Here is a 12,892-nt window from a genome sequence, read left to right as displayed (position 1 = left end):
CTTACTAAGGTAAAGATTACAACGTTTAATGTCTTGACATTTCTGCTCTTAAGCATCTTTTTCGCTCTTGTGCGTCATTGTGTGTAGCCTAGGCTACTGTAGACTAAATATCAACCACATTCATTCTCAAAGAGATCTGCATGCTGGATACTGTTGTTCATTGATAACAATTGAAGAATATGTCACAAAAAGTATTTCGTGAAAGCAGAGTAGAGGGATGGGTAGTTCAGCTCTGCAGTTTGTCATCCTCGAAAACTCTCCTCCGGTGTGACACGCAGGGGTGTGACACGCAGAGACCTGCCAAGCGCACCGGGCTGTCCGCCAGATAAGTGGAAATCGCTGGACATCTATCCAGAAATACATTACAAAATATTTTAAAATATCCCGCCAACGTGGTGATAAGGAGTTTGGAACGATATCTCACTGGAAATGAACGGAATAGATTAGTGGCCAAAGCGCAGTATGTGTGTGTGCGTGAACGCAGTGCTGTGCTGTCCCATTATACGAGACATGAAAAACATCCATCACTGCCAGATTTAAATTAACCAAATGTATTACAAACCAATCAAACCTAAGGTGTAAGCAATACACGTGAACCTAACATGTTGATGTCCAACCGTGTAGGAGACCAAACCGCATATCCAGGAGCTGTCGGTGAAGACCACCATTATCTCCCGATACGCCTTCACGGCGGTGTCGTGCACCATGCTCAACCGGCACTCCGCTGCCGCCGAGGGCGTCTTCCAGTTCCTGATTCCCAAGAACGCCTATGTCTCGAACTTTACCATGTAAGCGCCAAAACGCAACAGATGCGTAATTGCGCATTGGTATTTTTATTGTAGCCTAGATAGATGCTTTCTGGGTAATAGATCATGTCATTCTGAGTCTAATGTGGTTCAGACTGTGTACACTGGTTGGAAGTGAACTACAATGGATCTTTTCCCTCTCAATTGATTTTGATGTCTTATTTATTTTCTCAGTTTATTGTTGTGTGATTACTACTCCTCTTTGCCATTTTCTCCCTCTTCCCATGGCATGCCATTGTGGCCAATCAATCATTGTATGGGTTTATGAGGGCTCTGTTGCTATGGGAGAGGTTAGTGTGGGGGCTGTGACTGTTCAATGGTGCAAAGGTCATTTACTGTGTTGTGGTCACAAGCCTTCATTCATCTACATTTACTAGATTGTTCACTGGACTATGAGAGACAGTATAGTCCAGAAGCCTCTGAAGAGGCCTGTGAATTGCAACATATGTCTTTGATATGTTTGCCTGTATACTTTTATGTATCACAGTAATATACGCCTCCCACAATGAAATTAGGGGTTTTCCAGTGATTCTTTGACAGAGTTTTGCCATGGATGGTTTACTTACTCTGGTGGTCCTTAACATCACCTCCACTCTTAACCCCTGACCTCTGACCTCTACCCTGAACACAGGATCATTGGGGGGCGTGTCTACCCCAGTGAGGTCAGGCCCAAGGAGAAGAAGGTCAAACAGGGGAAGGGCGGTGAGGCCAAACCCAAGAACAAGGAGGCAGGTGAACAGAGGTAAAGTGTGTGTGTGTGTGTGTGTGTGTGTGTGCGTGCGTGCCTGCGTGCGTGTGTGCGTGCGTGCATGCGTGTGTGTTCTTGTGTGTGTGTGTGGCCAGTCACCAGTGTCTAACCTTGTCTGCCAGTACAACCTCTAGAGTCCTCTAGAGTCACTAGCTACTACTCTGCCAGTAGAAACAGGTTTATATCCCATCTAAAAAACTATTTTATTGAACTGTTCCTGTTGAAAAACAATATCCTACATATAAATATAGTAATCTACACACACTTAGGGTAAAAAAAATGTTTTTTAGACACAAGTGTAAACTTAATGGAGTAAGGCCATTCAATGAGTTGGTCTGATGGTGCCGTCTGATGTCATCGGCCTCCACCTTGTTTTTGGGAACAATAGAGGAGCAATAGAGAACCAAAGAGGAAAGGCTTCTGTGCCTTTTCTTAAGTTAAATGAGGTGAAAAGGATACTGGAGTGCGACTTCAAACACCAGCCTGACCACAGAACATGTGTTTCTGACCTGCCTGGAGTTGAGCAGCAGGGCTGGATCATAGCTCCAGAGACTGGAAATGAAGAATTATTGTCACATAAATCTGTGACCAGTCTCTGATAGGAATAAATTACATCATGAGTCTACTTGCCAGTCCATAAAATGACACTTTTAAGATGAAATCAGATTTACAGAGAGGGTATTCACATTTCACAGAGAGGGAAGGGGAGAGGAGAGTGATAGAAAGGGTAAAGGAGAACAGGAGGGAGAAAATAAAGAAGGAGGGAGAGATATGGATAAGTAGAGGAATGGAAATGTTTATTGGTTAGTTCAGAGGCTGAGTCCCGTGAGGAGAGCTCCTGGCAGTCACTGCCCTTCCACACTGACGATGTCACTACTTGGAATGACTCATTCCCTACTCCTCCTCTTTCCCCAACTATTTCTCTCCCTTTTTCTTTCCTCTATATTCTTATTATTATCTTCCTCCCTCCCCTCTCCTCTCCTCCATCTCTCTCTCCTTCTCCCCTCTCTCCTCCTCTCTTCTCCCTCAGTAGCGAACCAGAGGTGGAGGTGTTCAGGATGGGGGCCAGTATCCCAGGTCGTAACCGGGCCATGTTCATGCTGACCTATGAGGAGCTGCTCCAGCGGAGGCTGGGGAGGTATGAGCATGTGACCAGCCTGAGACCCCTGCAGCTGGTCAGCCGTCTCAGTGTGGACGTCACCATTGTGGATCACTCCACCATCACCCACCTGGAGGTGCTGCCACTGCGCAACGGCAAGAGCAACACGGCAGTTGCCAGGGGTGCCAGTGCAGCGAAGACACCTGGTACAGTTTGAGTGTGGGATGTGTTGAGTCTGTGCTTTGTCCATACTAGGTGTGTATTCTGAAAGTATTCAGACCCTTTTACTTTTTCCACATTTTGTTACGTTACAGCCTTATTCTAAAAGGGGTTAAATAAATATTTTTCCTCCTCAAGCTACACACAATACCCCTTAATGACAAAGCAAAAACAGGTTTTTAGAAATGTTTACAAATGTATTAAAATTAAAAACAGAAATACCTTATTTACACACGTATTCAGACCCTTTGCTATGAGAATCGAAGTTGAGCTCAGGTACATCCTGTTTCCATTGATCGTCCTTGAGATGTTTCTACAACTTGATTGGAGTCCACCTATGGTAAATTCAATTGATTGGACATGATTTGGAAAGGCACACACATGTCTATATAAGGTCCCATAGTTGACAGTGCATGTCAGAGCAAAAACCAAGAGGAGCTCAGGAGTTCTTCTGTGGAGATGGGAGAATCTTCCAGAAGGACAACCATCTCTGCAGCGCTCAACCAATCAGGCCTTTATGGTAGAGTGAACAGAAGGAAGCCACTCCTCAGTAAAAGGCACATGACATCCCGCTTGGACTTTGCCAAAAGGCACCTAAAGGACTCTCAGACCATGAGAAACCAGATTTTCTGGTTTGATGAAACCAAGATTGAACTCTTTGGCCTGAGAGCAAAGTGTCACGTCTGAATGAAACCTGGCACCATCCCTACAGTGAAGCATGGTGGTGGAGGCATCATGCTGTGAGAGGTTTTTCAGCGACGGGGATTGGGAGACTAGTCAGGATCGAGGGAAGATGAACGGAGCAAAGTACAGAGAGATCCTTGATGAAAACCTGCTCCACGCCTCAGACTGGGGCAAAGGTTCACCTTCCAACAGGACAACGACCCTAAGCACACAGCCAAGACAACGCATGAGTGGCTTCGGGACAAGTCTTTGAATGTCCTTGAGTGGCCCAGCCAGAGCCCGGACTTGAACCCGATCAAACATTTCTGGAGTGACCTGAAAATAGCTGTGCAGCGACAATCCCCATCCAACCTGACAGAGCTTGAAAGGATCTGCAGAGAAGAATGGGAGAAACTCCCCAAATACAGGTGTGCCAAGCTTGTAGCATCATAGCCAAGAAGAGAATACAAGAGAATACAATTGCTTCCAAAGGTGCTTCAACAAAGTACTGTGTAAAGGGTATGAATACTTATGTAAATGTGATATTTCAGCTTTTTACAAAAATTTCTAAAAACCTGTTTTTGCTTTGTCATTATGAGGTATTGTGTGTAGAGGGGGAAAAACAATTTAATACATGCTAGAATAATGCTGTAACATAACAAAATGTGGAAAAAGTCAAAGGGTCTGAATATTAAGCAAATGCATTGTATCTAACATTAGAAATAGTTCTGCAGCGATATTGGCACCTCTGAAAAATGTTCAGATTCCAACTTAATCTATTTAACCTTCCTATGGACAATGTTAAGCATCTCTAGTTTAGCACACCGTTCCCCACAAACACACACACACACACACACACACACACACACACACACACACACACACACACACACACACACACACACACACACACACACACACACACACACACACACACACACACACACACACACACACACACACACACTTCCCAGCTTTATCTCACACACACTTACTGTTTCCCTCCCACCAGCCAAGCCTGCTCTTCCTGTTTCCACGGTGATCAAACAAAATAAGACGTTCTGTAGGATCACCTTCAGCCCCAACATCGTTCAGCAGGCTAAGATCACCACCAGCGGCATGCTGGGAGAGTTTGTGGTGCACTATGACGTGGAGAGAGAGCTGGGGATAGGAGACATACAGGTCAGATTTCACACACCAAAAACACACACACGCACACACACACGCACACACACATCCAACGCTCCCGCTATTAGTGTAAATGTGTCATGCCATGAACATGGTAGATAGAAACATGTAAAACTTAACAGTATACATGAAAACTGCATGCATTAATCAAGGATCAAACGGGACAAATGCTCATCTCTCTGATTCTCACACACACTCTCACACATCCTGGTCCCATTGCCTTCATCCACCGTCAACACATTCATTTTCCAGCACCATATCCAACCCCTCCCGGGTCACTCTACAACCACACCGTCAGTCCAGCAGCCCTGTGGACACTGTGTTGGTGGGCTGTTTTACTGCTCATGGCTACTGAGAACTGTCTAACTTTTCTCTGGTTCTCTCTCAGGTTCTGAACGGCCATTTTGTGCACTACTTCGCCCCCAAGGATCTGCCGGTGGTGCCCAAGAACGTGGTGTTTGTGATCGACACCAGCGCCTCTATGCTGGGCACCAAGATCAGACAGGTAACCGGTTACGGTCAAACCCTTCTCATCACAACATTGTCCACTGTTTACTAGATAGGGTCAAGATATCTTGTTCTCTCCTTCTCCTTTTTGTTGTTGTTGTTAAACATGGATTCCTTCTGAATACAATGATCACACATATATACTGTATAGCTTATGGGGAATCTGTGGGTTTTAATAAATTCCAAGTGGAGTCAACTTTAGTTTTACTTTAGTCCTTCACATCTCTGTGATCAAGCCTTAAAGATCCTGAGAGATCCTGAGTTAGTGAAGCAGCGTATGATGAATACGACCCCCAGTCCGCCCCCTCTCCGGTCTCTGGCGCAATACTCCCACACTGGTCAGGTAATATCAAAATCAGATCCTTCCTTCTGGGAGATTGCGTTATAATCCCTCTGGTATCATCTGATACTTCATCTGAGCAGCTGCTCCACTGCAGATCCAGAAACCCAAAGACTTAGAGTGGCAAAAACAGAAAAGAGAAACTGATTCATGCACACTCTGAAAAACTGGAAACGTGCTCAACGTTCACTATTGTAGTTGTATTGAATTGAATGCTATGGAGGAGAGGCGTCATTGTCTTTGGCATCATTTAAACACTCCAGATGACAGCATCATCTGGAGTGATCCCTTCCCCGTTCCCTCCACCCTCAGTGGACCACTCTGTAGTGAACAAGTGGGCTTTGATCTCTCCCTACAATAGAGCACTCAGTCTGTCTATGGCTCTGACTCTTGCCCCCTACAGTCTACAGGCATCTGGTAACCCCTCTAACTCTATCACACCCACTCAACTACAGATTTCATATGCACTATTCATTTGGTAGGCTCTTCGTCCTGTGCAACTTCTAAACCCCAGTACAGTTGAGAAACAAGCTGTAGCATGGATACGGTAAATAGTTGTGGTGTGTGTGTTTACGTGCATGTGTGTGTGTGTGTGTGTGAGGGGGTGAGAGAAACAGTTTCTGAACTAAGGAACAGAACAGCTGTTTCAAAGGGCTGGGTCTTTGAGTGGCAGTGTCAGGTTAAGCCCAACCATTACAGAGTTAGCATGACAACAACACTGCTCCCAAAAACCATGATTAAAACATTACATCTAGGTAATTACCACGATATTGGTGCTAACATAAACCATGACCATGTGTGTTATAATAGCCTATAGTAGAAGGTGTCTCTTCCTGTTGGGGCAAAGCTTTCCAGGCCTGTCTGGTTCGCTCGTGTGAACACAACTGAATAGAATGATTTTGCACAAAGGCAAAGGTATTACAATGATATCATTTGATGTATTGATGAAAGCAAAACCAAAATGCTCTCTCTCTGTCTCTCGCCCCTCTTCCTCCCTCTCTCTCAGACTAAGGATGCCCTGTTCACTATCCTGAGGGACCTGCGTCCAGGCGACCGGTTTAACTTTGTCAGCTTCTCCAACCGTATCAAGGTGTGGCAGCCCAACCGCCTGGTCCCCGTCACGCCTCTCAACGTCCGAGACGCCAAGAAGTTCATCTATATGCTCCAACCCACTGGAGGTGAGAGAGATAGAGACACAGCAGTGCATTCTGGGATAGAGGAAGATGAGTTATTTCACTGATAGGCCTAATCAGAATAATTTAGGGGTGATTACATTTGTCCTGTCCTGCACCAGGGTGTAATGGAAGTGTGTTTCTTGCATTTCCAACTTCCCCTGAGACAGCCCTAGGGAGTGGGGTCACGGTCAGCGTCACCATTGTCCAGCGCCGCTGGAGAAATTGGGGATAAATGCCTTGCTCAAGGGCACCGTCACATATATATCTGGTATTCAAACCAGCGTCCTTTTGGTTATTGGACCAGCGCTCTAACCTCGAGGTTTCCTGCCGCCCCTATGGAGTTCTTTCTCTTACCCAACCCCCATTTTTGGCTGAACCGATATGACTGTTTTCTTTCTCTCATATCCCATTGGACAGGTCACAATTATACACTCTTAGTTTGAGAATCACTACTAACCACTATTTCCCAATAGTGGGAAATACTATTTCCCACTAATTCTCCATCTCTCTCTCCTCTACCAGGCACTGACATCAATGGTGGCATACAGACGGGCTCCTCATTGCTAAGCGGCTACCTGAACGCCGATCCAGACGCCAACCACAACAGTGTGTCTCTCATCATCTTCCTGACAGACGGGCGGCCCACGGTGGGCGTGCTGCAGTCTCCCAGCATCCTAAGCAACGCGCGGGCAGCGGTGAAGGAGCAGTTCTGCGTGTTCACCATCGGGATGGGGAACGATGTGGACTACAGGCTTCTGGAACGCATGGCCCTGGAAAACTGTGGGATGATGAGGAGGATACATGAGGATTCAGATGCCAGCACCATGCTCAAAGGGTACGGGGGGGTGAGAGAGAGAGAGAGAGAGAGAGAGAGAGAGAGAGAGAGAGAGAGAGAGAGAGAGAGAGAGAGAGAGAGAGAGATGTTCAGTAGACAGCTAGTACAGAGGAGAAGGCAGAAGTGGTTAGAATTGATTCATCATAATCCATTATAATCAAATGGTATAGAGAAGGTCAAGGGGTGAGATAAAGGAATAGGAATGAGTGAAAGAATAACCAATGATACACATACTGAGAGAAGGCTCTTCTTGAACTGCAATCTTTCAAACCAAACCAAACACACGACAGCGGCGACAGTCTTACCGGACACTTTTCTGAAGTGTTTGTTTAGTAGTGAGATGATGAATGTGTGTGACTGTGTGTTGTGAAAGGGCCGTCTGGGTATGTCTGAGGGGTTAATTGATAGCCTCCTGAGATAATAACAGAGGCGAGACCTAGCTGAGCCAACACACAGTTAAAGAGGTGAAGAGGTTTACTGTGCTACGGTCCAAGGCCTGTCTGGAAAACCAACACATAACAAACACACACTGGTTGTGTCCAAAATGGCACCCCATTCCCTAATCCCTACATAGTGCACTCCTTTTGACCAGGAACCACAGGGTGACATTTGGGACGCATGCATGCTCTCCTTAATACATCACAGTCCCTAACCGGATCTCTGGGGGGGTGAGTGTGTGTACACAGTCACACAGACATTTGAGGCCCCTAGAGCATATAAGAGAGTAGCACACACAATGTCTTGATTCTTGTGTCCATGATACAGTGAAGTAGCTGAGGTATAGAACTCTACTGGGCGCTAGATTCTCAACATGTTATAACATGGTAACACATATTATAACATTGGATGTTACTTCTATTCCCTCTTTCACTCTTCCATATCTCTCTCTCTCCCTCCATGTCCCTCCCTCCCTCTCTCTTCCTCTAGGTTTTATGATGAGATAGGCACTCCACTGCTCTCTGATATCAGGGTGAATTACACAGAGGACTCGGTCCAGTACGTCACCCAGCACCTCTTCACCAACTATTTCAACGGCTCAGAGATCGTCATCGCCGGCAAATTGACCAATCAAAGTGCAGACTCCCTGCACGTCCAGGTCACCGCCAGCAACAGCGACAAGAGCATCGTCCTGGAGACAGACGTGGCGTTACGGCAAAGGGAGGTGGAGACGGAGAGGCACGTGAAGGAGGCGGCGGCCGGGGTGGGGTCAGGGGTTACAGGGGCGGGCACGACAGGGTCAGTGGCGGATGATTTCGTGGAGCGTGTATGGGGTTTCCTGAGTGTGAAGGAGGGGCTGAGGTCCAGGCTGAAGAGCCAGACCAGCAGGGAGAGAGAGGGACATACCCAGCAGGCGACTGACCTCTCCCTGACATACCACTTCCTCACGCCCCTCACCTCCCTGGTGGTGGAAAAACCTCAGGTGCTGGCCGACGGAACCATGGCCGAGGACACACCCACCCCCACCCCTGTAACCACAGAGACAAATAAGAAGGCTGTTTCAGCCAATGAGCTGTCGGATGAGACGGAAGGGGAGGAAGACACAGCCCAGAGCCTGCACTTGAAGAAAGACCAGCCGGGTGGACAGAGTTCCACAGTTACCAAGACAACGGGTTAGCAGGCTTGAGGCTTTTGTTTCTAACTTAATCCGTTTGATCAAATGCTTCCTGTTATCGATGCCAATGCCAACAAATAGAAACTGAGAGGAAGTATTGGACTATTGAAAACATATGACCTGTACAAATCAAAGTCTGTTTTGTCTATAGGTAAAGTTTTGAAGAGGCCAGCCCAAAAATCTGTAACCATCTCCAAAACATCAGGTTAGTGGTTCTGAGGCTCTGTTAGAGGGAGGGGGACTGGAGAAAGGTACAGTAGACTCTCTCTACACTCTGTGTGGGCCGACTTTAAGTTAGGAGCCCAGTCAGACACACAGCACTCATTACAGACAGTCAAGGGGTCGGAGATGTCTATTTACTCTGACCCTGAACTACAGAATGTTACAGGGGCTAATTGAAGTATCTGCACTGGGCCTGGGATTGGTACTGGGAGGTACTCACAAACACACACACACACACACACAGTCACGGGAATACACACACATGTGCGTGCACACACACTAAACCTCACACACACACACACACTGAGACTGAGAGAGAGGTCAGTAGACTGAAGAAGACACGTGAGATGACATCAATGACCCTGTCATTACTGCTGCTCTCTCATCTCCTGAATTTGCACTTAGCTCAGGTCTCACAGGCCCACTCAAAGCAGGAAACAACCAACAACCTACAACTAACTGCCGACACTAACTGCCGACAACTAACTGCCTACAGCTAACTGCCTACAACTAACTGCCTACAACTAACTGCCGACAACTAACTGAATACAGCTAACTGCCTACAACTAACTGAATACAGCTAACTGCCTACAACTAACTGAATACAGCTAACTGCCTACAACTAACTGCCTACAACTAACTGAAAACAGCTAACTGCCTACAACTAACTGAATACAGCTAACTGCCTACAACTAACTGCCTACAACTAACTGCCTACAGCTAACTGCCTACAACTAACTGCCTACAACTAACTGCCTACAACTAACTGCCTACAACTAACTGAATACAGCTAACTGCCTACAACTAACAGCCAACAACTAACTGAATACAGCTAACTGCCTACAACTAACTGCCTACAACTAACTGCCTACAACTAACTGCCTACAATTTACAGCCTACAACTAACTGCCTACAACTAACTGCCGACAACTAACTGCCTACAACTAACTGCCGACAACTAACTGCCTACAACTAACTGCCGACAACTAACTGAATACAGCTAACTGCCTACAACTAACAGCCAACAGCTAACTGCCTACAACTAACTGCCTATAACTAACTGCCTACAACTAACTGCCTATAACTAACTGCCTACAGCTAACTGCCTACAACTAACTGCCTATAACTAACTGCCTACAATTTACAGCCTACACTGGTATCTGGTGATATCTGATTATACATACGGTATAGTCATTTGTGCTTCAGACCCACAGATATATACAGGAAAGTATATTTATCAGACCTGGATTCAAATACGTTTGAATGTATTTCAACTACTATTTCCCAAAAAGTATTCATATCCTCAAATACACTGACTCCCATGCATTTAACCCAGGTATTTAAAAAAAGCATTTAAATAAATACCTTTCAAATACAATTTGGTCGACTATTTGATTTTTACAAATAATCATTCAGATACTCAAATAAAAGTACTTGTTTTGGATGTGTATTTGAAAATGTAATACATTTAAAATACTGCAATACACATGTATTTGAATCCAGGTATGCATAGATGTACTATTTCCTCATATTCCCTCATATTTAATACCAGTGTCTCTATATCCCATCTCTCACACACCAACCCCCTTGCCACAGCGGACGGCGATCCCCACTTTGTGGTTGAGTTCCCCCTCAGTAAACTGACTGTGTGTTTCAACATCAACGGAGAGCCAGGACACATTCTCAGAATGGTATCTGACCACAAGCACTCTGGTAAGATTGTCTTCAAGAGATTCTGACTTTATGTTTGATGTTTGATGTTGGGTTATGTGTTTTCATGATTCATGTGGTCTATTTGTGTGTGTGATCGTGCGTGTGTATGTGAGTCTAGGTGTGACAGTAAATGGTAAGCTGATAGGCGCCCCAGCGCCAGCGGGCAGCCACAAACAGCAGAGGACATACTTCAGCACCCTTACCATCGTGGTGAACCGACCCAAACGTTCCTACATCGAGGTCACCCCCAAGAAGGTCATTCTGGATGGACGTGACCGCCTGGTCCTGCCCTGCGACACCACAGTCTCCGTGGAGAGTGGCGGGCTTGCGGTGACGATAGTGGGAAAGTCCACCGTGACCGTAACCATAGGAAGAACTATTAGTTTCGTCATACTGGTGCATCAGTACAAGAACCCTGCTCCCTATCAGAGAAACCACCTGGGATTTTACATCTCCAACAGCAAAGGGCTGTCACATGACTGTCATGGACTACTGGGTAGGTATCAGAAACTACTAGTGGAAGGTGGGAGGTGGGGGAAGGGGTCTTGAGCAGAAATGGAATTAGGCCCTAGTGAGGATTACCATTGGTTTGCCTATAGCTCTGTGGTTCTGTTCCATTCTGACCCTCTGTGATTCTACTTCCAGGTCAGTTCCTGTATGAGGAAGTGGGACTCGCAGAGCTTCCTGGCAATGCCACGGCAACAGGAGACAACAGCACGTTTGAACGTTCACACATCCTGAAGGTCAAAGGGCGTTCAGTGCCGGTGGTCCAGAAGACCCGGCGTATCTACAGCGGACGTCAGAGCGTGGACTGCTGGTTCGCCAGGAACAACGCAGCCAAGCTGATCGACGGACAGTATGAAGATTATGTGGTGTCACACCTATTCGACACGGGCGATTGGCCCCACGGAAGTAACGGAGCCTGAGACAGGAGCCAATAAGGAGCCAGCAATGAACTTGTCCCGCCCACACATAAACTATAACCCCAGGTACAGCTATAGTAGCCAACATGCTCTTTTCATACCCTCTGACGCTAAACCTCTAAATCAGCTTTCTTTTTGACCCACATACTCACACTCCAAACACTACTCAACTACCCATAGAGTTAGATAAAGGACTCATCTTTCTATCTGTGCCATATACAATTGAAGTCGGAAGTTTACATACACTTATGTTGGAGTCATTAAAACTCGTTTTTCAACCACTCCACAAATTTCTTGTTAACAAACTATAGTATTGGCAAGTCGGTTAGGACATTTACTTTGTGCATGACACAAGTCATTTTTACAACAATTGTTTACAGACAGATTATTTCACTTATAATTCACTGTATCACAATTCCAGTGGGTCAGAAGTTTACATACACTAAGTTGACTGTGCCTTTAAACAGCTTGGAAAATTCCAGAAAATGATGTAATGGCTTTGGAAGCTTCTGATAGGCTAATTGACATTATTTGAGTCAATTGGAGGTGTACTTGTGGATGTATTCCAATGCCTACCTTCAACCTCAGTGCCTCTTTGCTTGACATCAAGCAAAAATCAAAAGAAATCAGCCAAGACTTCAGATAAAAAAGTCTGGTTCATTCTTGGGAGCAATTTCCCAACGCCTGAAGGTACCACGTTCATCTGTACAAACATTAGTACGCAAGTATAAATACCATGGAACCACGCAGCCGTCATACATCTCAGGAAGGTGATGCTTTCTGTCGCCTGGAGATGAACGTACTTTGGTGCAAAAAGTGCAAATCAATCCCAGAACAACAGC

The 12,892-nt window shown here is 45.9% G+C and overlaps 1 protein-coding gene across 1 annotated transcript; it reads left to right on the top strand.

Moving 5' to 3' along the window:
• The first annotated feature begins 217 nt into the window (after window positions 1–217).
• Window positions 218–12,149, top strand: itih5 (inter-alpha-trypsin inhibitor heavy chain 5). Its single transcript, XM_038995374.1, has 14 exons — window positions 218–265; window positions 625–788; window positions 1,438–1,548; window positions 2,585–2,822; window positions 3,939–3,965; window positions 4,553–4,717; window positions 5,112–5,228; window positions 6,577–6,748; window positions 7,268–7,580; window positions 8,508–9,190; window positions 9,344–9,397; window positions 11,011–11,127; window positions 11,246–11,623; window positions 11,773–12,149. The coding sequence occupies exons 1-14, from the start codon at window positions 218–220 to the stop codon at window positions 12,051–12,053; spliced, it is 2,868 nt and encodes a 955-aa protein (XP_038851302.1). The 3' UTR covers window positions 12,054–12,149.
• Window positions 12,150–12,892: the final 743 nt, after the last annotated feature.

Source organism: Salvelinus namaycush, chromosome 6 (assembly GCF_016432855.1).
Source record: "Salvelinus namaycush isolate Seneca chromosome 6, SaNama_1.0, whole genome shotgun sequence".
NCBI classification, from domain to species: domain Eukaryota; kingdom Metazoa; phylum Chordata; class Actinopteri; order Salmoniformes; family Salmonidae; genus Salvelinus; species Salvelinus namaycush.
The sequence above is the reverse complement of the archived record's forward strand: the minus strand, read 5'-3'. Positions and strand labels throughout refer to the sequence as shown.

Coding starts and splice junctions, on each gene's coding strand:
- itih5 (XM_038995374.1), top strand. CDS start 218: ATGGGTAGTTCAGCTCTGCAGTTTGTCATCCTCGAAAACTCTCCTCCG. Junction 789..1,437: donor TATGTCTCGAACTTTACCAT/GTAAGCGCCAAA, acceptor CCCTGAACACAG/GATCATTGGGGGGCGTGTCT. Junction 1,549..2,584: donor AAGGAGGCAGGTGAACAGAG/GTAAAGTGTGTG, acceptor CTTCTCCCTCAG/TAGCGAACCAGAGGTGGAGG.